Source organism: Clavelina lepadiformis, chromosome 6 (assembly GCF_947623445.1).
Source record: "Clavelina lepadiformis chromosome 6, kaClaLepa1.1, whole genome shotgun sequence".
Classification (NCBI taxonomy): Eukaryota; Metazoa; Chordata; class Ascidiacea; order Aplousobranchia; family Clavelinidae; genus Clavelina; species Clavelina lepadiformis.
Window position 1 is genome coordinate 13,512,706 of NC_135245.1, and position 26,305 is coordinate 13,539,010.

General features: G+C 34.3%; 4 protein-coding genes across 11 annotated transcripts; 1 reads left to right on the forward strand and 3 right to left on the reverse strand.

Moving 5' to 3' along the window:
* Positions 1–319: 319 nt before the first annotated feature.
* Positions 320–26,176, reverse strand: LOC143462599 (epoxide hydrolase 1-like). Its single transcript, XM_076960827.1, has 10 exons — positions 25,990–26,176; positions 12,101–12,327; positions 11,794–11,998; positions 8,013–8,184; positions 6,209–6,338; positions 5,850–6,055; positions 3,984–4,065; positions 2,411–2,560; positions 1,942–2,134; positions 320–1,778 (listed from the first exon to the last, which is right to left on the reverse strand). Exons 2-10 carry the CDS (start codon positions 12,325–12,327, stop codon positions 1,695–1,697), a joined length of 1,449 nt encoding a protein of 482 aa, XP_076816942.1. The 5' UTR covers positions 25,990–26,176; the 3' UTR covers positions 320–1,694.
* Positions 14,558–20,361, reverse strand: LOC143462600 (uncharacterized). Its single transcript, XM_076960828.1, has one exon. The coding sequence runs from the start codon at positions 16,156–16,158 to the stop codon at positions 15,193–15,195; it is 966 nt and encodes a 321-aa protein (XP_076816943.1). The 5' UTR covers positions 16,159–20,361; the 3' UTR covers positions 14,558–15,192.
* Positions 21,180–21,820, forward strand: LOC143462328 (uncharacterized). The gene is made up of 2 exons (XM_076960453.1): positions 21,180–21,521; positions 21,587–21,820. Exons 1-2 carry the CDS (start codon positions 21,371–21,373, stop codon positions 21,751–21,753), a joined length of 318 nt encoding a protein of 105 aa, XP_076816568.1. The 5' UTR covers positions 21,180–21,370; the 3' UTR covers positions 21,754–21,820.
* Positions 21,755–25,738, reverse strand: LOC143462326 (uncharacterized). Of its 8 annotated transcripts, XM_076960449.1 has the most exons (11): positions 25,034–25,523; positions 24,793–24,904; positions 24,300–24,374; positions 23,942–24,025; positions 23,220–23,384; positions 23,077–23,145; positions 22,908–22,999; positions 22,721–22,826; positions 22,526–22,640; positions 22,206–22,286; positions 21,755–21,930 (listed from the first exon to the last, which is right to left on the reverse strand). In XM_076960449.1, exons 6-11 carry the CDS (start codon positions 23,134–23,136, stop codon positions 21,920–21,922), a joined length of 465 nt encoding a protein of 154 aa, XP_076816564.1. In that variant the 5' UTR covers positions 23,137–23,145; positions 23,220–23,384; positions 23,942–24,025; positions 24,300–24,374; positions 24,793–24,904; positions 25,034–25,523; the 3' UTR covers positions 21,755–21,919. The 8 variants fall into 8 exon arrangements, with proteins under 8 accessions (XP_076816564.1, XP_076816561.1, XP_076816562.1 ...); XM_076960446.1 differs by having other exon boundaries at positions 24,300–25,258; positions 25,463–25,738; XM_076960447.1 differs by adding an exon at positions 25,546–25,736 and having other exon boundaries at positions 24,300–25,258.
* Positions 26,177–26,305: the final 129 nt, after the last annotated feature.

Below are 26,305 nucleotides of genomic sequence, written 5' to 3' on the forward strand. Positions count from 1 at the left end.
TAGCCTACCAGACGCAACGCAAAAATGGTAATTTTTGATCTCAAAATCGTGCAAGCGGAATATATCGAAAAACACTGCCTTGTCTAAACTTAAGGCGATACGTTGAAAACGCAAGGCTCATTCTCAATGGGCCTACAAGAACGTGGAAATATTAAATTTGGAACTGGAAGCCAACCAAAGCTTTGCGGGCTTTTTACATTAAAAGTTTATAAAAGTACTTCTAATAACTGGCTGTGAATCCCTTATCAAAAAGGAAGGTATTCTTCCCAGGAAGCACTATTTAATTGTCTCAAGAATGTCAAACTTAGAATACAAGCTATAGAATATAGAGCATGTATTTGACGACTGAGCTTGTTCAAAACATATGCGACGGTTGCGACCGTTTGTGACGGTTTCATCAGTAGAAGCGCTCAGAGGGTCAAAAGACAGCATGGTCAGTGAATGTCCTTGCTGTCACTTCAGTTACACTGGCCAATAAAACGAGCAAATAATAAAAATCGCAGTGGCATTTAGACATTTTCATGTATGGTGTGGTTGTCTAGCGTTCACAAACGCCACAGTTTCGTAAATAAACAGAGACAATAGGTTAAGCGAAAATTGCAGACACACAGTGCATAACAAACCTTCATCTCACATTGAAAAACAAAATGAACTTTCAACACGATTTTCTTGGAAGTACTTTACAGAAGCATGAAAGCGTAAAAACAACTTCCATTTTTAGTGTCTTTTATTACGTAGTGAAATTACGAAGAAGCGATTAATCGAAAAATCACGCTTAGGGCTTACTTAAATTCGCACACGAATTAACTAAAATGTCGAAAAACCGCAAATCTCATACAGTAAAATTCTAACTTCCATAAATGAAGGTCATCGATTTTGCAACAAAATCAAAATGTTTAGTAATCTTTGTTCTAGTCTATAGCTAATATCTAAAGTCTACTGGAGACTTTTCAAGCGCCAGTTGCTTGGATAATTCCCAAGCCAAAAACAGTATCAACCATACTGCCCTCAGATTTGTTAAACCATTTTTTAAAAGAATTCGCAAACTTAAATGTTAGACGCCTGTATAACATCCAGTCAGTAAAAGTTAAGTTTAAAGACAGAAGCACTCTTTCAGTCTCGCTTTTTGTAAGTGGAGCATTAATGTCAGCGGTCGTAAAGCAAAATCTTGACTTTCTATGCTTACTGTGTTAGTACATTTGAAATCAGCACGACGAATAACATAAAAAACAGCACATCTCAAGTTAAATTAAAAAAATACAAGATTTCTTTAAGTGTTGTCAATTGCTTGCATACCTATTCAGAACATAAAAGCTAGAGCGCAAACCTAACTGGGCAAAGTGGAATAATTGAGCTCAAAGTCGATCGAATATGGAACAAATATCTAAATCAACAATTACACAAAACAAGTCTCACTGTAGTTCGTGTTTGACGGGAAATGTAGGGACGTAGAAGGTAGTGAATGCAACATAGATAAATTAACCACAACTATGGCGGGAAAGTGTGGGAAGCCCTAGAGGGCCAAAATGTACACCATGGCAATACATACAATGACAAAGTCAAAAATGTACGGTCATAAACTGCATTAAATTAATTTGCAAACACTTTGGCTACAATGTTTGATTAACACCAACACACGTCATATGCAAACTAGCCCATGAAGGGAAACAATTTGGTGAAGCAGACAGTTTTATTTAGGTTTTATATCTATCAAGATGAGACGATTTTACTGGCTTTGTTTTGTAGAGGTTGGAGGAAAGCTGTTCACTGCGAAGAGCCTAAAGTGAACACAATTTAGCAATATTCAAAAATGTTGAAGAGCAACAATAAAGCATAAATTTTAGAAGAAAATTTAAAAGACAAATATTTAATGCAATATTTAAAATAGCTAAATAATAAAAGAATGATAAAATAACAGCAACTAGCTCTTTCAGTATTTACCTCAACTTTCCTTACAAAAACCCTTACATCCTCAACAAACATATCTGGTACCTCGAAGGCATTAAAATGGCCACCCTTTTTCATGTAAGTGAAATGAATAAGATTAGAAAAATTATTTTCGACCCATCTCTTGCAGGTCGGTATAAATTCATTTGGATACCATCCATACCCAGCAGGCACATGGACCTTTAACCTGGGAATATCGATAAAGACATCAATAGGATTTCTGCTCAGTATAGTTCAAACCCCTTGCTACATTCTATGTATGAGTAAAATAATTAAAAATAAATGTACAGGAGAGTGTATCAACCTCATTTGTTGTAAGAAATTTTAGTTATCATACAAAATCACGATAAAGTAATATGTAAATTATGACGAGAAATGAAAAATTAACGTTGATAAACATTTCATCATTTGAATTAAAAAATTACACTTGACATAAATTGTTTTGTTTTTGAATGAACCATACCTGAACCCTGGTTGGAGCTTTCGATTGCCAGAATTCTCCTTGTAAAATCGTAATGATGACGTAATATTTTCAGACCACCAGTAGATCATGACGTTATTTAAAAGTTGATCAAAGGTCCAATTGTTTTGAAGCAATCCGTCATCTGCCTGTCTGCCATGCAAAAGGTTAAATTAGCTACAGATCAATTTCAAAAATTTAACATTTTCAATAATCACAAAAAGTAATAATTTCGATACCAATTTGTAAAATTTACAAGAACAAGAAGATTTTGCTCACAAAAAAAACAAGGTATAATATTATCACAACACACACTGCGTTGCTAACAACAGTGCAATGAAGAACTTTTATAGCTAAAATATATTAGTTGAAAGTGATATTGCTATGAAACACAACCAATCTTTTTATAGCAGTCTAATAATTGCAAAGATTAGTCGCCTACTGGCTTGAGAACTTTACTTGTAAAAATACGAACTGAGCTCGGTTTCAAGTTGAGTTACCATTACAATAGCAAGGTTTGAGCATTGGTTGCTCTTGATTCCTCATAAACAGTTTCAAATTCTGACAATATAAAAATCAGAAAAACAAATATAAAAGGTGTATCTGTCAAAATTTGCACCAAGACAAGTTTGGTAAGCAAGGCTCGAGTGTTGAAGGAAATGTCACTGAGTTAAAGTAGTTCAAAGATTTTCCTCAGTCTGAGGATAAAGATTGTGATACCATACCGGATGTTATGACTTGAAAGTTTAGATTTGTCACAATCAACGGCAATATGAGTGTATTAAAATGGTTTAGTTGAGTCTGATGCTTTTTGTCACTAATGGATTAAGAGAGTACAATGCATGGGCAGGATAGTACATAATTGAGCATTCAACAGGTTGTGTTATGTTCATTAAGCTGTGCTAATTTGGAATTGAAAACTACTTATTTTTAATTCCAGATTTTAAGTTTAATAAGTGCAAATTAAACAGAGTAAGTTCAACGTTAACGCCTGTTAACAATGTTCACCAGATAGCAGAATTTAATACCAATTCAGGCTTAACTACAAGGTTTAGAGCAGTGATGCGACCCAAACAAGGGCTGCAAAGGGTCAAAAAATGGGTCGCACTAAGGCGATGCAAACCTATGTTTGTAATAAAATACATCACTTCATAGTGAGTGGATCAAATTACCACAACTTGTCTGTGTCAGTCAGTAGCGTAGGCCCTTAGGTACTTGGGAAAACAGTAGATTGCTGACATTGTAAACGAACTTAACAACTTAGTTACTGCAAAAAAATCATCCATACATTTGTTAATTTTTTGGTGTTAAAATACGCACTTTGAAGCTTGGGCTGCGAGATGTTTACCAAACTCGGATTTGAGTCGCGCTCAAAAAAGTTTGGGAACCGCTGGTTTAGAGCAAAGTAAAATGGAGGAACTGGCAACCAAACCGTTCTTCGCATTTAGTAAATTGGAAAAAAGGTGCAAATTTTTCTGCAGTCGTCTTCGATTGTACAGCTAATTCATTTAATGAGAAATACAATGTGTGTAGGGTCGCTAAGTCAAGGTTTTGCAATAAAAACGACTTGTAATACCTTCCATTGAGATCAGTCCAAGTAGAGAATTTCTCAATTATGTATGCTGCCATTCCAACGGGAGAATCAGATAATGCAAACCCTAAATATGAAGTAATTCATTTGATAAACATGGAAGAAACAGTTTTAACTTTTTTAAACTATAGTCAAACCTGCTTAACGGGACCACAATGGGACCAAGGTAAATTAGTCACAATAAGCGAGGAGAAAAAATTTTTATGAACTTTTGTTTTTTTATTGTTTATAAAAATGGTCTAAAAATTTGCAACTGAAAGACTATAAACACAACTAAAACAATATTAAAAATAAAAAATACAGTACTGTATTCGATGCTGCATCATAAAAATTTTTTATTAGATGACTCTACTTCAAAATGGTTTAGTGAGTACTTTGCCTACATAAACTCTTGATACATCTTCAGTATTTCAGAATTACATCAAAAATGTACAAAATGCAGAAAATGTTAAAACATAAAAGTAGATGGTGGTCCATTTAAGCAAGGTGTTGGCTCAACTAAGTAGGAAAAACTGTACAGAAAAAAGGATTCGGGACCTGTGGAAAATGGTCTGATTAAACATGGTTTGATTTGGTGGGGTCGACTGTGTAAGACATATAAAATGAAGTTATATAATTTATAAAACTAAACAAGGAATTATAAAAACAATTTAACCTGTGTTAGATTTGTTTGAAAATATCAGAAATGTGGTCAATATTTCAATGTTTTTATAAGTACAAAGTAAAATTAATTATCAGGTATCGATTATCAGAAATTAATAATCAGGTTTCAAGCAAGCCATACAAAACCAGAATCTACTTGTCAATGACCAGCTTGAGCTACACGTACCAATACTATTTCAACATTAACATACATCAAAAACACAACAGGAAGTTTCTCTAACTCTCACTAGTATCTTATTCCTTGGATTTTTAAATTGTAGAACTTTAAAATGTGTTAAACAGAAACTTTTCCTTCTAATTAATAAACATAATTGCAGTTTTGAATCAAAACAATGGACACTTCTGAAGGATCAGGGTTGGGATTGGGAAAGATTGGGAAACTCACATTGCTGAAAAAGTAATGTTAAAAGTTGTTGTAATCTAAACAACTTAGAAAACTCATCAGAATTGACGTGAAAAACCATGCCTCATGGTAGGGGGTTCTCAACCTGCAGTCCATGAGACCAATTTTACGGTCTGCAGTGCTATAGTGAATTTACGTTACAATGCGGCTAGCGATATAACCAATTTTGTCAGACTTGTCAATGAAAGGATTCAGTAATTTCGAATATAATTGTGTTCCATATTAGCGTCACTAATTAGTGCAGGGATACCTAAAGAGTTAAATATATGGTGCAAACTGGGAAACCTGAATGAATGAACCGCCAACCATTTCACATAATTACATTCAATTATGTCAGCCTTAACTGTGAGACTGGTCAAGGACCGAAAAACTGTTTGTGAAGCATTGAACTAGTGTGTTACATCAGCACGCCTCAGTGACACTTTTTAAACCATTAGTTTTGAAACTGCCACTAAACATTTTGACTTTGCGTGCCCCAACCTTACAGTAAGTCAGTAACTGTTTCAAAAGGAAACAATATTCCTTCAAAATACCTGGTGAATTAAAGTGAAGGTTATTGCATACAGAAACTGAAGACACATACATTTCCCTTAGACTGTTAACATGAAAACTTAACTGTGACTGATTTAGGATTTAGGTATATTATATTAATCGGAAGTAATCTAAACTTCTTTCACAATTCTTGTATATTGCAATAGATTCTGCATATTGAACAGCAATATTGTATTGTAAAAGATAGCTTAATACGGTTTAAATGGAGATAAGGACAAACAAGGTTTATATACCTACTGTGTCTGGTTTCGTTGCTTGAAGATGAAAATAACCAGTTTCTAGAAGTGAATTGGTAAGTAAAGCTTTCAAGGGAAAAAGTACCTTGGACTCCATCTTATTATAGAAAAACGTTGGTATATAAGCAGAAATGACTAAATACAGCATCTCTATACCACCAGTTGAGCCAGTTAACATTGTAGTGTAGCATCCATTCACACAGCTATGAAGTAAAGTTGTTTGAAAGTAAATTTTTGCTAAGAAAGCTAATAAACAACACTAACCATATACAATATGTTAGCCCAGATTTACAATTCAATTCAATATTTGTTTTAATAATTAGACATAATTTTTCATAAAAAAATTCTCTTCTAACCTTGGATACATGAGAGACATACAACGACTTATTAAGGAACCCCAGTCACCACCAGCTACATAATAGTTTACGTATCCAAGCCGCAGCATCAATTTGTGAAAAACCCGAGCACACTCAAAACCATTGAAACCTATAACAAAGACAATAAATAAAGTTTTAATACATGAAGATCTGTGTTTTGAAGTTTAACTTGTACGGAAGTGCACAACATTCAGGCACTTTCTAACTTGCAAACAAGTCATATATGTTCCATGTGGTGGTTTGTATCATGAATCTGTCGAAGTCGATAATTTACATGTACAATATTGCACCACTATTTTGGGTGCAGTTACATCTGACTACCAAACATTCCAGTATAACAAACTTAACACAAAATCATTTAGTCAAAAGACACAATGTTAGTAAAAATGTTGACGTTGTACAGCTCTCAACCTGCAAGATGACTTGCCACGAATCGTTTGGATAGTCAAATTTCCTTTGCAAATGATACATTTACCCCAGTTTGTCAGAGCATTGGGCTCCTGAGGCAAACTAGTCCTAAAGCCATTTGTCAATGTTTTCACAAATTATTCCGACCACATTTCTTACCTGTATTTCTTTACCTTGTTTGACCGACTAGTTAGCTACAACTGCTAAATTATGCCACTAAGTCTACTTATGTTCAAAAGTGAAAAAGAATCAGAAAAAAATAAAAATTCAAAAATTTCCATGGAAATCTTATTGCAATAAGCTGTGATGGCAACAGAGTAAATCAGCTATTCTATAGACACTTTGATACTCTTGTTGATACACCATGAAAAACAAAAGACAACATCTTTTTGTTGTGTGATAATATGCATTTACTAAAATGTATTCGCAGTAACTGGATTATGAAGACGCAAGAACTGCAATATACAATATCCTGGCACAATTTCACCACTAACTGGTCAGATACTAAAATGCTGCAGCGCCTTGAAAAGGAAAACTTGTCAATCTCTATGACATAAAACCTATAGTGTCAAAAAGTTTCAACCTGTTTGAAAGTAATCTATGATGAAACAGTATCCACTTTTAAAACGCTTCCAAATATATGTTATGATGTTGAAGGTACAGCTAAGTTTATTCAAACGTTTGTGGATAGTTCTGTTAAATTAGCTCAAATTTGTTTCAGTTTGGTTGACTTGGCGAAGCATTTACTTTCTCCCCATCATGAATATATTGGCTGGGAAATTTCACAACAGATCCTTTAAAGAAAGAATTTAGCAAACTGAGACAGAGCTCCGGTGAAACGTACTTTATTTTGGTAAGCAGCAGACTTTAAAAAAAATATGAAAACCAAACAGTTTTTGAAACTTTGTGCTCATATGTCTGGAGACGTTATCCCAAATTTGCACACTGGACATAACTGCACAAAATGTCTATTTATACAACAAGAAACACTGTGTGATTTCATTGACAAAAATTCCGTCTAAAATTCAGAAATTTCTATGAAAAAGCTAGTGCAAATTATCATAAAATTTACAACGAAAATTTAGTTCAACTAAACTTGAGCAATAGGGTAATAAGCATATTACACGATGTCACTCATTTTATCAAAAAGGCGACTATAACATTAAGGCCATATTAAATTTTGAAGCTAACATCTATGAGATTATTTTTGCCAAACTTCAAGGTAGTATCAACTTGGAAAAAATAAGTCACTTATTCTTTCCACTAACACCAGAAAGTAAAATTTAAAAACCCCTTTTATGAAAAGTGAGCTTTTAAATCTATTTCTGAAACAGGAATATCTTTCAAAAAAGAATTAGAACAATGAATACCACACCTTCTTTTTGAGGAGGATCAGAAAAACCAAATCCTGGTATGGAAGGGCACACCACAGTAAAAGCATCTGTTTCATTTCCTCCATTGGAAGTAGGTGTGGTGAACCTATCTAATGTTTCAAGATATTCCACAAATGAGCCAGGCCACCCATGTATTAATAAGATAACTTTTTTCTACATACAGAAATAAAAAAACATCAATCTTAGGCTACAGTCTAAAATTTCAATTTTAGAAAAAGGTATAATTATACTTAATAACTATACTATAATAACAGTACTGTTATTACTGAACATGTTGCACTATCATTTTCCACACTACTTTCATTAAAATACTCGTGGTAAACAGATAGGGAGCTATTGCTTCCAAATATTATAAATAAGATTCTAAGAAACGCAAGTTCGGTATTTTGGCCAAGAAAATTATCATATTATACATTGTCTTATTTGTTCACATTCAATTAAGAACTAAAAATGTTCTTAACACTGAAGTTATGTCTTTCCACATATTGCTTGCGACAAAATTAAAACCCGCAGAACTTTATTTACTTAATGACACAATTACAATTATCTCTTCTATATGCATGCAAGGTCTTGACCCGGTTTTGAAACATTGCAAAAGCTGGAATGCACTTAATCTCTCCCAAAACGTCGGGTTGTCTGTGTAGCAATTATCCAATATCTTAAGTCATGGTTTTTAACTTTCTATCCTTCATGTTCGTGTTTTGAAATGCATTTTGGGACAAAACATGGCTTACTGTAATTACAGACCTGAACATCGCACAACGCTATAGAATAGGTAACTGGATTACAAAGAAGACACAAGAACTGCAATATACAATATCCTGGCACAGTTTCCCTGCTAAATGGTCAGATATTAAAATGCTGCAGTGCCTTGAAAAAGAAAAACTTAACTCTCCAAACTCAGTGACATTTTTGTGGCACAAAAACCATATCAAAAAGTTTCAACCTGTTTTAACGTATTCTGTGATGAGACAGTATCCACTCTTAAAACGCATCCAAATATATGTCATGATGTTGAAGGTACAGTTAAGTTTATTCAAATGTTTGTGGAATTTTGGAAAATTGTCCGTGGTCCTTTGGAAAGTGTTCTCCTGAATGGTACCCGGCGTGCTGTTATAAAAGCTGCTAGTGGTGCTAATTTGCAGTCTTTAATCAAAGTAGGGGAACTTGCTAATTTTATGTCTCTAGCTGCTGCGGGGCCTCGAACAAAAATGCTAACACGGAATATTTCTGTTAATTTAGCTCAAATTTGTTTCAGTTTGGTTCACTTGGTGAAGCATTTACTTTCTCTCCATCATGAATATATTGGGCTTGGAAATTTCACAACAGAACCTTTAGAGCAAAGTTTAGCAAAATGAGACAGGGTTCCGATGGAACATATTTTATTTCGCTACAGCAGGCTTTGGAAAAATACGAAAATCCGAACTGTTTTTGAAACTTCATGTTCATGTGTCTGGAGACATTACTCCAAATTTGCCCAATGGACATAACTGTGCAAGATGTCTATTTATAAATCCAGAAACATTAAGAGATTTCATTGACAGACTTCTTTCGATTGAAGAAAGTTTGTTGGCGGACACAAAAATGGCTCCGGTTTATATTTAAGAATATGTGGTGCATAGTAATAATGCTATTGTACATACATTTCGAATTTATACTGAATAAACATCTTATTTGGACAATTTAAACTGAGCATAGTTGCAAGTGCCTGCAGAGTAAGTGTCCCAGTGGTCAATTTTTGCTTTTTTTCATGAAGTGGGTCACCTGACACATTCAACTTCACTGTGAAAAGCTTTTTAATGATACCTGATTATTTTAATTTTTGTATAGTGCCCAATCATTGCCGCATTTTAAGTAACATCTCCTTAAATAACTGCATTAGTCTTTTTACACCATGTTAAGACAAAGAACCCCGGCAATAAGTGCTTAAATTAAGTTAGTAGAATCACTGTTATGCATATTTATTGCCGTGATGCAGCACTGTAATTAGGAATTTCTAAAGAACACAATTGGAACATTGACCTTATGACGCAATAATAAGCCTCCAGTTTTTCAATAAAATTGTGCAATATCCAGGTCTGTAATTATAGTTAGACATAGGACAATATAATTCGATAGTTTAAAGCTCAAAGACCACAGTGCTCCCAGATCTTCCTATTAGTAATTTGTGACAAATTTCAACCAGTCTCCCAGTGATTGCAAAGAGGTAGCAGAGTGATTTCTGACCTCTTTTAAGAAGTTGACTGACAGTTGACTGTATTAAAGCTGTAATCTGTCACTCATATTTTTTGGTAAAAAAGCTAATTTTATCGATTACGTCAAGGGCCTAATTGACCGACATATTCATGAAATTTTGGTGATGATTTGAATAGATTCAGTTTTAGTCCATTGTCAACCTATGGTAATATGGTGTTTGCAAGAGTCCAAATAATTTTTCTTGCGGCACATCTCTATCATGATAGAAAATAAAGATCAAACCAAAAGTTGGTGGTACTATGAAAAAGGGCAAGTATATCTCTATGTGTAGGTTTCGTAAAATTGGGATTCCAATGATTTAATAAATCTTCAAAGCCGGTGCAAGTACAAGCTGCCTAAAATTTGCATGGCTACAAAGTATTGGCAATTAATGAAATTTAGAAAGCCTAAATGCCTAAATGTGATGACTTGCTTTCAAAGAAAAAACAATAAAAATACTGGCACTGACATATCACAAGTCAGGAGTTTTCCTCTAAAATGTCAAATGATTATTAATGAGAAATTAGGCAGCAAATAGTGTAGTGCCACCTAAGCGTTGCTGTCCTCATATTTGCCATTGAATTCAATAGACCCTTGATCTTGATATAATTTATAAGTAGGGCGATAAGTCAAAAATTTGTCAAATTTACAGCTTTAACTCAAAAATTGTCAAAATTGTTTAAAAAGTCAAAATTTTTTACCAAGTGAAAATTGTTTAAAAACTGCATTGTCGTGGTGCCGTAGAGGTTGCATTGTAGGTGAACTTGTCATTTTACATTGTACACCTTGTAGCCTACTTTATACTGTTGTAAATGGCCCATTGTCAACTTATTGTGAATCAGCTCTTGCTTCGGTTTTGCTTTAGATACATCATGTATCTTTAGTTTAGAGCAGTGTTTCTTAACCTTTTTTGGATCACGAACCCCTAAAACATTCTTTGAAAAGCTATGGACCCCTTTGCAAGAAACACGTTGCAAATGTTGAATACTACAATGCCAGACTTGCAATAGTAGAGTAGCCATTATGTATTATTGCATCACAAAGGCGGTTTCGCAATTGCTCAAACGAGGTTGCAATTATTCGAGGTGCATGTTTCGCTGCCGTTGTGGCCTGATGAAGTGGAATCATGGACAGAGGAAAATTCGTGGACCCCTTAATGCATCTTCTTGGACCCCAGGTTAAGAAGTTTAGAGTGCTTAGGCAAATGTATTGAACAGTTTTTGTTGTGTTTTAGTTGCATTTTTTTCGCAGTGATTTGTAATTAGCTCATTTCCCTTTTCAGAATAGGCTAGGTCTGTGTTCAGATTTTTGCCCTTCTTTATTACAATAAATTTTAACTTTTTGTACAATAATGCGTAATTTAACTACTTGATTTCTTCATACGTCAAAATTTGTCAAAAAAAGTTCTTTAATGTCAAATTTTTCAATTTTTAGGTCAAAAAATAATCGCCCTATTTATAAGTAAACATGAACACATACTGTAATCTGTGAGTAATGTAAATCTTTCATATTTGGTATTTAACCTACCTCTTCTTGTACTTTTTTAGGTCGACAATGAATAAAGTGAATATTAAGACCTTCAATCATAGTTTTATAATGACTATATTTGTTCATCATCTGTTCTTGTTTCTTCCATGAGTATTCATTTTTCCAGTATTCTGTCAGCTTTCGTATGTAATCATCCCTAATTCCATAATTGAATTTAGAAGTTGAGAATGACGCAACTGGGTATCTGCAAACCAAGCACCATGAAAATATAAGTGCCAAAATCAGCCAGACATATAAATTCAACATATCAGGCACTTAGTGGCCAAGTATCTATATCCCTCCATACTTAGTTAAATCCAAGCGTGATCTCAAGTCATCAAGTTTTGCATTGGATATATTTATCTTGAAATTTATCACTTCAGTATTACTCTCACCATCATCACCCAAACTCCAGCTCTTGTCAGGAAAGAATTGAGATAAAAAATCTGGATCTGATTTGTGACCATGTTGCCATTTAACAATAGCATACACAGCCAAAGCAAGAGCAAGTATACAGAAAATTATTGATATCATCTGTAAAATTTAAAGAAAAAGAAATCTTGTGATTATATTAAAATAAATTTTACCAATAAAGGCAGCATAGTAGATAACCACTTTTTCAAGCTTAAGCAGAATGATACTTGGATCAAAATAGAATAAAACAAACTCATGTTTGACTAAAGATATGGAATTAATTTGATAAATCATGTTACATTGGTAGTTTTGTAACTATGATATTATATACAGTTAAACAGAAGCGGCAATACACAAAGCCCAATATGATTAGTACAGCAAAAAGATAGATTATATAAAAAAGTAAACAAATCATTGCCAAAAGTGAGCTGTATAGCTTAATATCTACGTATATACCTTCATCAGAATAAATGCACTAAATATATGTCAGGTTTGGATTAACTAAAACAAAATTTTTTGAACAGCTTTTAATTACAAAATATTTGTATTCAGTAACTTATGTAATTGCCAGTGTTGCAAACGAAGTCCAAGCGCTTTAAAACAGAGATTAACAAACTCTTCAGGAGTCAAAACTTAAGTCACATCGCCAAAACTCTAGGTTGGAAATTTTGTTCTTAATGTATCTGTGTTCATTCGCGTCTCGAAAAACATTCTTTGCTTTCACACAGCTTTACAACACACATGTGAAAAATCGCATTAATTTTGAACCTTGCAATGAAATAATGTTCCTTTTTTCCATTGCACTTTTCTTTGGCTAACTTCTCTTTCTTTCTCCACTCTCTAACTCATTGGCATGTGTTGTGCACGAGATGTTCATTTTCGCAGGTAAGGTTGTTAGCAGTGTTACGTTGGATAACTCGATTGATATATTTCAATTACTAGCACATCCAGTGTTCACTGTGGCTAACAACAACAGACATGGTGATATTATTTTGTTTGACTGGTTGGATCACATTCGAATTTGGTAGTAACTAACTTTGTTCAAAATTCCAACACAAAAACAAGGTGCGCATTATTATTCAATACTGATCTAACGTTAAAAAAATCCATCTCTCAATGCTGTTCCTTACAAACGCCAAATGCAATAACGACTGTGGAAAACTGTTCTAGGGCAAGATTATAATGTGCTTGCTAAACTCGAAGATACCAGGCAGCATGAAAGTTTGTAATTGTGCTAAATTATAGTGTCATTAAAAGCGAAGCAAAATAGACAAAATAAAACCGGATGCGACAGGTTACCTTTTGCCATTCAGTTTATGGTTATTTCATTTCATCCAATAAATAAAAAAATATATTTATTTCTGCACTCGTTATTCTTATTGCAATTACATTGTTTTGGTATTGTCATGTACATAATAATTCTACATGCACCCAGGTAATTTGATTAACCTGAAAATCTGGCTCGCTACCCGCGATGGATTGACAGGTGGCAAATACCTGCGCAAAAGTTTGCTTGATGGTATCCCTTCTTTTATTAACCATTAAAAACGAACAAAACTCATCTGAGGCGTATTGTTTACTGTAACAAGGAACGTTTTAATTGGGTTAACAAACGAGAATGGCAACACAGTTGGCATCACTGTTACAATTTTATGTTGTCATGGCTAAGCTAAATATGGTTAAACAACACAGATAGGTAAAAACTGATCAAATCTTAATAAACATGCACTTCCTAATTTTTTGCTTTTTTTTAAACATGTTGTATCAAAGGTTATGGCACAATACAGATATAACCTTGCACTTAAGTGCCCTTGTGTGCACTGAAGCAGCATTTGAGTTCTGATGTAACAATCGCTTGTTACATATATATCAGATATCATATATCATGTTACAGATATCATATCCAGGCATCATTAACGAGCGCATTCCATTTTTCTGCAGAAGTATAACCGTGGTCAATGAAACGCATTACCCCTGGTGATCACCACCAATGCTTCTAAATTTGCATGTAGTCTTATACTTTGGGCAATTTAACAAGGAAAGCGAACAGTTGAGAGTGAGCTAGACTAAGACCGATCTAGTTTTTTCAAAAAAGCGCAAATATTTTAGCTCGCTAAACAACGCAGTATTAATGGGAACACTCATTTTCAAAAGTTGAAACAAACAGGACAACCTCCTTGAAAATTTACTACATCCGCCCCTGATAGCAGCCTAGTATTTTATTAGCTATCTAGCCCAGTACTTTTGGTGATTATTTGTTACAGCAAATTAAAATTTATACCCCAAAAAATATGACAGTTTACACAACAGACTGAATGATAAATCAAGCATAACCAATTTTGCAAAACTATACCATTGATGTATTTTAATAAAGTAAATGTAAGACAACATACACTCCATTAAATTAAAACAGAAAAATTGTTAGATTTAGCACAGTTTTGAGTTTATGAACGTTTATCTACAATATTTTTAAAATACTGCACAGAGCTTTCTAGGTGTGACATATGTAAAATCTGTCATAGTTAAAGCTTAAATTTTGTATTGTACATGTTGTATTTCAATATTAATGGAATAATAATATAATCTGTTTTCAGTTGAAAATACCGGTTCACTTGATTAATTAATTATTTATTCGCTGTTAAAACGTTATAGAAGTAATCATACAAACCATGAATTGTGTATGGAAACTAATCGATATATTTGTCCAAACGCACAATTCGTTCAAAGTATCATAATTGACCGAAATCTTAGAAAAATCGATTCTATAATCGAATAATCCCAACCTTGCTTAGTATTTCCTAGCCCATAATTTAAATGGCATGTAATTTGAACAACGAGCAACTGCAAAAACAGCACTAGAGTCAGGAAAATAACTACTATATCATTTGTCAAGAGCTATACATACAGTAATTCCGAATCATTCAAGTCAAAAGTCACATTTTAAACAACCAACAGGCTTTATTTTGTACATGGACATTTATGAGCTCACACACTAAATGAAACCAGTTCTTCTTTCACTGAAAGTGTGCATTGAACAGTATTGTTAGATGAAGTGTTACTTTTACTTGACATCCCATTTTTAAGACAATGAGAGAAACTGTTTGAATGATCTGTTATGTCAACAAAATGTTTTTCATTTTTCTTCGAATGAGGACCATTATCTGTGTTATTAATATGTACACCAATAGACTTACCACAAGATTTATAAAAATTAGCAGGAAGCTGATCTAAACGAATAAATGGAGACATCTTTGTAACTTGTTCATTCAATACAATGTGCTGTTCATTGGCATTACGCGCAGTTTTCATATTTGTCGTAATAGAGTGATCATTGCCATATGTTCCGTTCTCACACTTTTTGTTGGCCTCATCTTTTGCAGAGGCCAGATGTTTAATACTAGATTTCTTCAATTTCTCAATAATCTTTCGCTTCTTTCTTTTCCGTTTTTTCATTTTGTTCTGACCACTTATGATGGGTGTTAATACAGTCTCTAGTTCATCATTTCTTTTTCTTTTTCTTTTTTTACTGTTACCAGACAAACATAAGTTATTAATAAAGTTTGAGGAGAAAGAATCACTTATGACAACAGTAATCTTATCATCATCTCGAAGTATGTCAGTGGAATCATCAGATAATAGTAAGCAGCCTTTTATGGAAAGAAAAAGACTTTGACTTTCTGTAAATCCAAACTTTTTTGCTATCATTCGCTCCACATCAGATATACATTTATACTGCTGCATATGAATTAGACACATAAAACTCTTTGCAACTGGGTACACAGGCAATGGTGGGGCAATCTCAAATTGTAAACGTACTCTAATAATACCACCTAAATCAGCCATTGCATCTTCATCACTGCAAACCAACAATAAAACAACAGTCAACTCATAAGCCACTGCGTCGTGTGTGCACACAGGCCTATTGGTGACATACTGACAGTGATAAAACATGATTTATAAATCATTAGCTATATAGATATATATAGGTCATCTTCAGTAAGGTCATTGGTGTTTAAAATATCTTAGGGTACACATAATTGTGCACTTACACGCTGTTAGGTGCACATTTTCATACTTTAACAAACCCCTGTACAGCTATCTGCTATACTGCAATCAATGCAATAAAACACATCTTTAAATCACGTGAAAATACATAACAACTGTGCCTACGATTTATTCAATACAAAGTGCATATTGATTTATAATTGCGTTCATTAATGCACCTGGAGTGTTTCATTCATTCAATGAAGTCACTTTCATTAACACCAGTAAAATTTTACATGATCATCATACCAAGTCTTCCTCATTGCTGGTTCTGGATATTCTAAATAAAAAATCTCCTACAAGACATTCTTTGGGCAAAACAACAACAGCTGTTGCTTTTTTCTTTTTTTAAATGGTAATATGTTATTGTAACGTAGTTCATGCTACTTACTAGTGTGTATACACCAAAACTGGGCAAACTACGGCTAGCTGACATGTTTTTTGTGGCTCTTCTAGCTGAATAGTAATATCCCAAACTGACTACTAATTATATAATATTATATTATAATAACCAAATTGACAAACACTACTGATTTTGCGGCTCTCTGGTGTTAGTAGTCTTCCGCAAGTGTCTCTTTCATTGAACAAGTTTACCCATCCCTGGTATACACCATAGTCGACGTATCTTTTATCTTCATATATATAATAGCTTAGTTCAAGGGAATGTAGAGGCATGATTTCCTGATGGCAATATTCTACTCAATCTGATTCTTACTCTTCATCTTTTATTGCACTTGCGGGCCTCAATATCATGTCCTGTTTTGGCCACAGTAATGGGGCTCCAGTCCCTGGGATGGAGTTTCTTTTGGGCGATTTTCTGTAACCATATACCGGTATTTGCTGTGCACTTAAGATATTCATTGTCAATGTAATCAAACTATGTTACTTCGTATATTTTATTTCGGTTGTTAATATCTGTGTTTTTTTGTTAGGAAACATGTCATCTACATTTTGCAATACTATATTTGTTTCGTTGTTTGAATTTTTGGTGTAAATTTGTTAAACTTAGAAACTATTTTGTGGGTTTGGTGGCCATGCTAACATACTATCTTATAGCACAATTGTATTATTGCTATCTTGCATATTTTAATCTCTTGGGTTTTGCCACTTTTTTACTGCTTGTTAATTGTCATGAGCATGTGTTTATTGTGTTATAACTACAAAGGTTAGCATCGTAACTTTCGCTCTGAACAGTTAGTGGAGAAAAACAAATAATACAATGCAAGTGCGCTAGGCAGCCAAGGCCTATTAAATGAAGTCTAGAGCAGAAGTGTACAACCACCTCAAAAGTTCCATTACATTGACAATTGCTTGACGTGAGGACTACATTAAAAAGATTGAATATATAAAAAGGCTTAAAAAGTTAGGATCGTGACGGTCAATGGCCTTTCTCTAAATACGCCAGTGTTAACATAAAATAGTATTTAGGAGGGTAAACTCTTTAAAGATGTTTTAAGATACATTCTATAGCAGGCTACACGATTAGTTACATCAACAATATTTTAATGCTTTTTTGAACACTTATATTTTAACAAAAAAATCTCAGAACTCAGTTTTTTAATAAACGAAGCTTGCATTGAGTGAGAACCAAAGTTGTAATTCGGTTTGGGCTTAAATTTGAAAAAAAAAATCGGGCTAGAATTAATATTCACACTTTGCGTCGTAATTTCACTTCTTTACATTGGTTGTGTATGTTGTAGAGCTTTACAAAATTTGGAATTAAAAAAAAAACTTTTTAATATCTGAAGCCATTTTCGAGTTGGGGCAATTTGAAATTTCCACCACTTGAGGGATCTTAGGTTGGTGAGCACTGGTCACGCTTAGTGATTTTCTTCAATATCTCTATTTCTGAAGGTAGAATAATGAAACAAATGTCGTTTTTACCATTTTTGGGGTCAGGGAATTCATTTCAGCAGTTGAAAAGTCCCTTAAAGATCTCCTTAATGTAATAAATTAGGGTTTTTGAGTGAAGATCAAATGGTAAGTTCATGACTCAATTAACAAAGTAGCAATGATCTCCGAAACAGAATTTTTGAAGTTTTTTGTAGTATGGTTCAAATATTTTCATATACCCAAAAATTGGGAACTTGTTTTTTGAGCTTAAAGAAAAAAATGAGTTTGAACAACCGCACTACATTTTACAATGTCAAGTTTGGATTAACAGAGACTATCATTCAACAATAACAAATGGCGGCACATGCAATTTATGTTTTTGAAATTAATTTTACATATCACTATATTAATATTCTTATGTTTACATAGATGTTATGATTAACATATTACGATTGATATTCCGCTAAACAATAGGCCTGTTTCATATCACAATGGAATGTTGTAGCTTTGGGATTTTATTGCAAGAAGATTGTCACAAAACTTATTACACAGCAAAAATGGATCTAGTTCCTTTTGAAAGTTTGTCTTCCACAGAGCAAAAGCTACTGCTATGGAGAACTTGTCTAAGAGATAAATCTGGACAAGTTTTCAACATATGCATGCACCCTAAGGAGACCTTTCTGGGACCAAGATTTGAGTACATGTTTAAAATGTGTCGTGATATCTACAAAACGTATACAAAAAACGTTAAAGGTATCATTCTAATTACTCTTGAAATGGCAAAAATGATTGAAAAACTACTGATCTGTGTGAAACCTGGATGGCGTGTTTGTGTGAATTGTTATAAAAGATTTAAAATCGACAACAAATTGCTTGATCAGTCTGAGACTTGCTCTTCTGCATCTAGTTCTGCAAGCATATACTCGACTTCTGATAGCGAAACAAAGTTAAATCTTCATCGTGAATCAGCTAAGAAAACACTGAATACAACTTTCCATTCAGTTGGTTTGTCTCCAGTTGCACCATCACACAGTCTACCCAAGCGACAACGCATAATTAAAGCAAAAGAAAAGATCTTAGGCAAAGCAATTAGAAAAATCTTTTGCATCTATCATTGGAACAGAAACAGATAAAATAAGTACTTAAGAAAACACACGCACAAAAAACCTAAATGAATTTCAAACGCTGCAGAAGAAAGCAAATGACCAAGATTTGTTAATGGAAGACATAAAAAAGATAGTTTAATAAGCTGAAAAAATGACCACAACAATGTAAGTGGACTACTTTATTCTTTGCGTTTTATTTTTTGCCGATAAGATTAATACGTAGCACAGATGTAGCCTGGCACTTAGATGACGTAGACTATGTGCCCAGAAGAAGCGTTTGAGTCGTGATGAACAATCACTTTTCAGATAACATATTCAGGCATCGATAACGAACGTATCCCATTTTTTTCTGAAGATATAAACGGTCAATTAACAAGAACTGTACTCGACGAAACGCATTACCCTTGATAACCAACAAACCAGACTGCAGAATATGCCACGTTTTGACAAAATCTCCAGTGTGCAAAAGCAATCGTCCCGGTGAGCACCAAATAAAGTTTTTGGTGCTACCACAGCTTATGACCCACAACTTACAGGCCACTATAGCAACCCACGATGCAAAGACAGGCGTCACCAGAGAAGCCTGGGTCGAGTTGAAAGAAGTCATAGGTCCTATAAACTGAAGCCTAGGTCGATATTACAGGCTATGGGTTCTGTAGACTGAAGCCTGGGTCGAGATTGCTAAGGTCACGGCTTGTACAGACTGAAGCCTGGGTCGATATTACAGAAGTCATGAGTTCTGTAGATTGAAGTCCGGAAAGGTCACGGTTTGTTTAAACTAAAGCGTTAGTCGATAATAAAGAGGTCATGCCTGAAAGCCTGGTTTGAAATTGAATAGATCATATTTTCAATGAAGTCCTGGGTCACTAAGTTTATATTTTACAGTGAATTATCATACATTACCATATTTTACAGAAATGAAACCCCACAAGTTACACAGGAGTTTGAAATTTAGTGCCACAGGGATATTGAGTTATGCAAAAACACAAATAAATTTATAGAAAAACTTGATACACTTATTGTTAAACTTCTGTACTTTTAGTTTTTGGTGTTTTTGAAAAAATGCCTAAGTTCAATTAATTTCATCATTTTGCATCCTCACATCTTACACCATTCTCTTTGTTGAGCTAAATATAGCGATTTGCATAGAAAGTGATTGAAGTACATGAAAATAGAATTAGAGGCGGGGTAGTAACCGAAAGAGCAAGTGCTACAACCTGCTATTGGTTTCTGCTCAATGATTGCCAGGCTGCTGTTCATGACGTAACACCAAGGCTGCTCATCGTGACGTAACCAACAGCAGCCCTCCCATTGCTGGAGTAGTAGTACTCTGCTACTCTTATTAGAAAAAAAGTGCACGAAAGAATTTATTATATTCATTTAAGTACCCAAAGTGTAATTTACATTAACAAAGTAGCCTACTGATATTGTAGCACATATTGATTTGCTGATAGTATCTTTATTTTGTAGTATTGTTTATTTTTGCCCCTTGGCTGTAGGACAGGGGTGACGAACCTATTCGATGACGCGGGCCACTTTGTCAGTTACGGCTGAGCAAGCGGGCCGCACAATTTTTTTAACATTTTGCATAATAATTAGCATTCAAGCACAACCGCTTCATTTGGCAGATTTTTAGCTGCTCCCGCGGCCGCAAAAAATACATCGATTGAGTGCGGCAATCTATTGAAGACATACTGCTGCGACTCAATTGTGCTATCAGCTTTTGATATCGCATTGCGCAAAGATTAGAAACAGGTGAAAGAAAGTTCAAGACTGCTGGTCTCACCGGACGCTTCGTTCAAGACTGCTGGTCTCCCGGACGCAAAATTTAACCCTAAATTCCGGACATGTCCGGAATTTTCCGGACGGTATGGCAACCCTAAATTTCCTATAAGTCCTATATGCCTTGCATGTATGGGCGTTTGTCAAATCGTTTGGTGGGCCGCACAAAATTGTTTGGCGGGCCGCAGGTTCGTCACCCCTGCTGTAGGACATGTGCAGGTACGGACGGTAGGCCCAACTTGAAAGTAGGCTATGACAGTTTTTGACAACAAATCGTGCGTTCACTGAAGCCTTAATTCTTTGTTTGTTTATTATAACTTGCACCAGCTTTTCTTGTTTATTTATTGTAAATCTGGGTTCCCTTTCATGAACCTCTTGGGTGCGTATCTTTTCTTGGAATGATTTTGAATAAAGTTCTTAAAGGTTTAGCATCAACTATGGAAAATTTTATTTTTGCTGCGAAAACCGGCAATTTAAGCGCTCACCCCTCAGTGGCTGATAAACGCAGCAAAATTAAATGGAAGCGATTCATTGGGCAAAAGTTTAAAGGTACTGGGTTGTTTAGTGCTTTTGTCGCACTGTGTTGTATTGAAATGTACCAAGTTTGTTTGCAGTCTTCCATTGGAACAACAATCAACTATGCAATTTCATTTTAATGGATTTTTCTGTTCAGTACGAGCACTTTACAAGCACAAACGGTATTTACAGTTTTTCCTCCGATACATGTAAAATATTTCAACTTTATTTCCTGTTTGCCTCGTTTATAAACTGGTTATCTTAGGTTTCTGTGGATGATGTTTATTAAAAGTGATTTCGAAAAAGAAAAAGAATACAATCAATGAAATGTGCATATGAATCAACTTTTCTGTTAGTGATGCTGACATGTAAATGTGTTCTTTAAACAGCAACCTTTCAGACAAATCTCATGGTACCACCTTCTACATTCTTCACAGGACACCTTAGAAAACAACACACAGGATTACTTTTTTGCAATCACATCTCTCAATGTATTTATCCTCAAAAACCTGGAAATGCAAGAACTGTAACCTTTGCAGTAATTAATGTTCATAGCAAAATTGATCGCTCTTATAATTTACATGATATGATTAAGTAATTAATTGAATTTCACACTTTCATTAGCTTAGTGGATTCTTATCACTGTCACATTACACAACTTGTTCAAAAACAAATGCGCCAATGGCACATTTCTGTCATACTTCATAGGAATCCTACCCAATTTATTGTCTCCATGAAATGCTTTTGGTGGTTTTGCATCATGACACATGAGACAGTAATTTTCCAAACAACTTTCATCTAATAATGTAATTGAAACATGTCACATTAAGCAACAACCATGCTTTCCATATTATTGTTGTAATTCAGCACAGGTGTATCTAATTATCTACATTACAAGAATGTTCCATTATTGCGTTAGCATTTTGTCAAAATGGTCGACACTATGTACAATGATTTCTAATTCTATGTAAAATAGGAGAAAAGCACTGCAATAGCACCATTAAACCCTAGCTGTTTGAACTTGAAATAATGCTTACCTGTCATATTGAGCAATAAGTTGCCAAAATTCTCTCTGTACAAAGTACACGATGTTGAATCCGCTTTGAAATCTGCGTCTTCAAACAAATTTTGGCACAAATAACGTTCTGCTTCCTACAACAACTTAATGGTTTAAAAATATTCTGGATCCAAAGTGGATTATAGAAAACTAAAACAGTGTTTTGAAACTTTACCATTAATGCAAGAGGGCCACAATTCATAAAGTCCTTTTGTTCGTTGCGCTTTCTGCAGCAGTATCCCCACTCAGATGTTGTTTTTCGATAGTGTCGAAAAAATGATCTATTGTTTTACAAATAGAATTACTTTTTGGATAAATTTATATTTATGAAACAGGTGCTAACATGACAACTACAGTGATACCCAAAGTGTTTTTTTATTCGAAGAATATATTCCATTGGTTCTTTTCCAAACAAGTCATAAACGTAAATAGTTTTAGTGTCATTGCTTTTAACCTGAAAAGTAAAATTGTAATTGGTTAGCAGTCAGCCAGTAAGTTTCCTCATTTCAATATTTATCAAATTTTACTGACCATCAACAACCAGTGGTTTTCATGGACATTTACCACAGTGATAAATGACTGATCAATCATAGCATTGGCCTACAAAATTTTGGTCATGATAGTTAAACTGTTAATGTGCAGTTTACAACAACTATTAACTACCCTTATGATACCTGTCATTGAGGGTATGACCCTTCCATGTTGGTCATAATATATGTCAGGAAAAGATGTCTTAATTTTTTTTAATGCAATTTGCATTAATTTCTTCATTGTCCAAATGAATGGATAATTGGCTAATAAACATGAAATTAACCATATCCATGCCACAGAATGAATACCTTAAAAGAAATGATCACAGCTATTGCACCCCACCATTACAAACGTAATTATGGACATGACTAATTTTTGCCATGTTACTCCAAAAGTATTTTTTCACTTTATGTCACAATATTTATGTATCGAAAACAAATGTCAATAGCATTTACACTGTGTATTTAACAGCTATATATTAAAGATACATGGTAGTGATTAATAACTTTAATACAGTATAATTTGGTTATTGAGACAAGTCTGGGGATCACCAAAAATTGCAGTCCTAGGCGAATTGCATACGAGTATTAACACAAGGATGTCAGACATGCACAATACACACAACTAAAATGCAATCATAACTAAAGTTGCATTACGTCATGTTCATGTACATTGGGTATGCAGTATGTTCACATATTCACATTATGCACAGAATGAGCCATTTCCATATAGAAGTGGACTCTGTAATAGTTTGTAAGTATAAACCTAATAGAACCCTGTACAGTGTACATACTGCATATTCTGTAAGGAACATTTATAGTTGTGTAGCGATAACAAATAAAATGGTTATCAACAGCAGACATACTTTTCAAAAGTTTTGTACTTCTTGCATCATCTGATACCTTATCATCCCCTGAAAACAATCGTTTTCCAGCCGTTGAGCATAATTCTGAAAAACGTTCAACATATATAAAATACACAAACAAATAGTTACAAAGCTATAAAATATACTACTTATAATTAAGTTAACACATTACTAGTGCTAGTAAAAAGTGTAATTATGTATGTTGTAATAAATAGAGTTAGCCTGAAAGAAGTCAAAAACATTTAAATTTTTTCCAACCACTTTTGCATCCGATTCGTGCTTTTAAATAGTGAAAACAGAATTAGTATTTACGAATAACAGTGAAACAGAAAGATGCAAATGACACAGTAAAACCTACCTAGATGACGTTTAAAATTGAAACGTCATGTTATGACAGCTGGACACATGCAGCAGTGAAAATGGCTTCGTTTCTCTGTGTTCGTGCAGTTCATGTAACAAGGAAGACAACTAACTAAAAAACTGTTAACAGCAATGGAAAAACATGTACATTGAAAATTCTTATATTATACACAACAATTACAGTCTGCAACTTAACACATTGGATTGAACAATGACTATGATGTTCAAAAAATGGAAGTGCTTTCATTAGTATGAAAAATAGCTACTAAAATGGTTGAGGCTTGGGAGCTTATTAACTCAATTCTTCGATAACTTGTAGTTTTTTTTTGCTCCTCACGATGTTACACTTAGTTACACAAAATTACTGTTTAATCAGAAAACCTCTCAGCCAATACATACCGGTATGTTTGACAAGTTAGCATAATTTTTTCCAAGGATATGAAATTAGTAGTATTTTGATTTTTCATCGCAATGTGTGAATACTAACATACTTGGGAACAGTGACAGAGCCAGGTTGTTAAAGTAGGGAAAGCAAATTGTAAACGTCAAAAAGCTACCAATTCCGGGGATATTTTGGGTACAAAATGCCTAAATATTTGCTTCCTGAAATATACAAACACACATCGTACATCATTAAATCTCAATCACACCACAAATAACATAATTAAGCAATCACAAAGTTTGGAATATTTCGGCATTATGGTGAAGTTATATACATAAAGAATTATATACCTGCTTTTCCGGAAACATTCATGTCTACTGCCCGATGAAAATGAGTGGAAAGAAAGTGTTTCTGCAAGATTTGCTTTATCAGAAAGGTCGGAGGACAAAGTGGACAGGATTGAAATTGCGATATAAACTGTAACACATTGTCCTTGGAGGTTTCAATACAGCTTTCCGACAAATTAAATTTCACCATTTCTCTTAAATATTAAAGCATTTCACAAAGCAGAAAACCTATGTAACAAAAATTTTAATGTACAGCAATTGAAAGCAAAAATATTCGGTAACAGGCGTACAAGATTATGTCACTATGACAATACCGATGTTAGCAAAGACGACAATCACCTAGCCATGCTTGACAATTTACGCAAACTAATAAGGTCAATTTATTTGAAATGACTTGGCAAAGCTGAAATGTAGGTGCGGCCTACATCTTACCTGAAATTTGAAATGCGATCCTACATTTCAATTTGACACCCTTGATCTAAACAAACATATCACATACAGTCATACAGACATACCGGTATAGTTATGGTTGTTTGCACGACTGCTTCAATTGACTTGAGTTGTCAATGTACAACATCACAACTAAATGTGTCTCTGCATCACAGCTACATATCGGATTTTCCGAATCTTGCAGCCTCAGCAACAGCATAGCTGTATAGGCAGCTTCTAACAACATCCTCATTTCAGCCTAGGCCTAGCCTATATACATTTTTCGCTCCCAACAGTCAAGGGCGAAAAACAAACAATATAAAAAATAAAGGCTACCGACGTCACGAACAGCAGGGTGGTATACCGATAGGCAACCACGTGACGTCACGGATAGCAGGGTGCTGGCAACCATGTGACGTCACGGATAGCAGGTTGCTCATGAAAACCAGCAGGTTGCCATTCGTGACGTTACAAAGACATTTCAGCATGTGCTCAGTTAGCACTCCTATTGTAGAATTATTTGAGCTTACATTGCTGTACGTTCGGATTTTTGTTGCAGATCATTTCGCATTTCCTCTGGAATTGTGAAATCTTTCACATGACATAAGTTCAACTTGGAAGTTCCCTGGCTGCATGAATTAAGGCAAGATAAATTGTGGCATTTGGTGACCCGTTTACAGAAAAACGTCTTTGTTTTGAGAAAATTATTTAAAAGTACTTTTAAAATTCCTTTCCTGTTGATATGCTTCAATTTAATAAATGATTTTCAGTGAATGCCTGCCTTACAATCTTTGTACCACAAACAGTTTAGAACAAGAAACAATTTTATGAAATCACTTAATTTGT

Excerpts from the sequence above, each read along its gene's own strand:
- LOC143462599 (XM_076960827.1), bottom strand. The coding sequence starts at position 12,327 with ATGATATCAATAATTTTCTGTATACTTGCTCTTGCTTTGGCTGTGTAT. Across the intron at positions 2,561-3,983 it reads TGGACTGATCTCAATGGAAG|ACAGGCAGATGACGGATTGC; the intron begins GTATTACAAGTC and ends TTTGCATGGCAG. Across the intron at positions 1,779-1,941 it reads TTTTTGTAAGGAAAGTTGAG|GCTCTTCGCAGTGAACAGCT; the intron begins GTAAATACTGAA and ends TGTTCACTTTAG.
- LOC143462600 (XM_076960828.1), bottom strand. The coding sequence starts at position 16,158 with ATGTTTTATCACTGTCAGTATGTCACCAATAGGCCTGTGTGCACACAC.
- LOC143462328 (XM_076960453.1), top strand. The coding sequence starts at position 21,371 with ATGATTTTGAATAAAGTTCTTAAAGGTTTAGCATCAACTATGGAAAAT. Across the intron at positions 21,522-21,586 it reads CATTGGGCAAAAGTTTAAAG|TCTTCCATTGGAACAACAAT; the intron begins GTACTGGGTTGT and ends GTTTGTTTGCAG.
- LOC143462326 (XM_076960446.1), bottom strand. The coding sequence starts at position 23,136 with ATGATTGATCAGTCATTTATCACTGTGGTAAATGTCCATGAAAACCAC. Across the intron at positions 23,000-23,076 it reads AAAACCACTGGTTGTTGATG|GTTAAAAGCAATGACACTAA; the intron begins GTCAGTAAAATT and ends TTTACTTTTCAG. Across the intron at positions 22,641-22,720 it reads GTGGCCCTCTTGCATTAATG|GAAGCAGAACGTTATTTGTG; the intron begins GTAAAGTTTCAA and ends AAGTTGTTGTAG.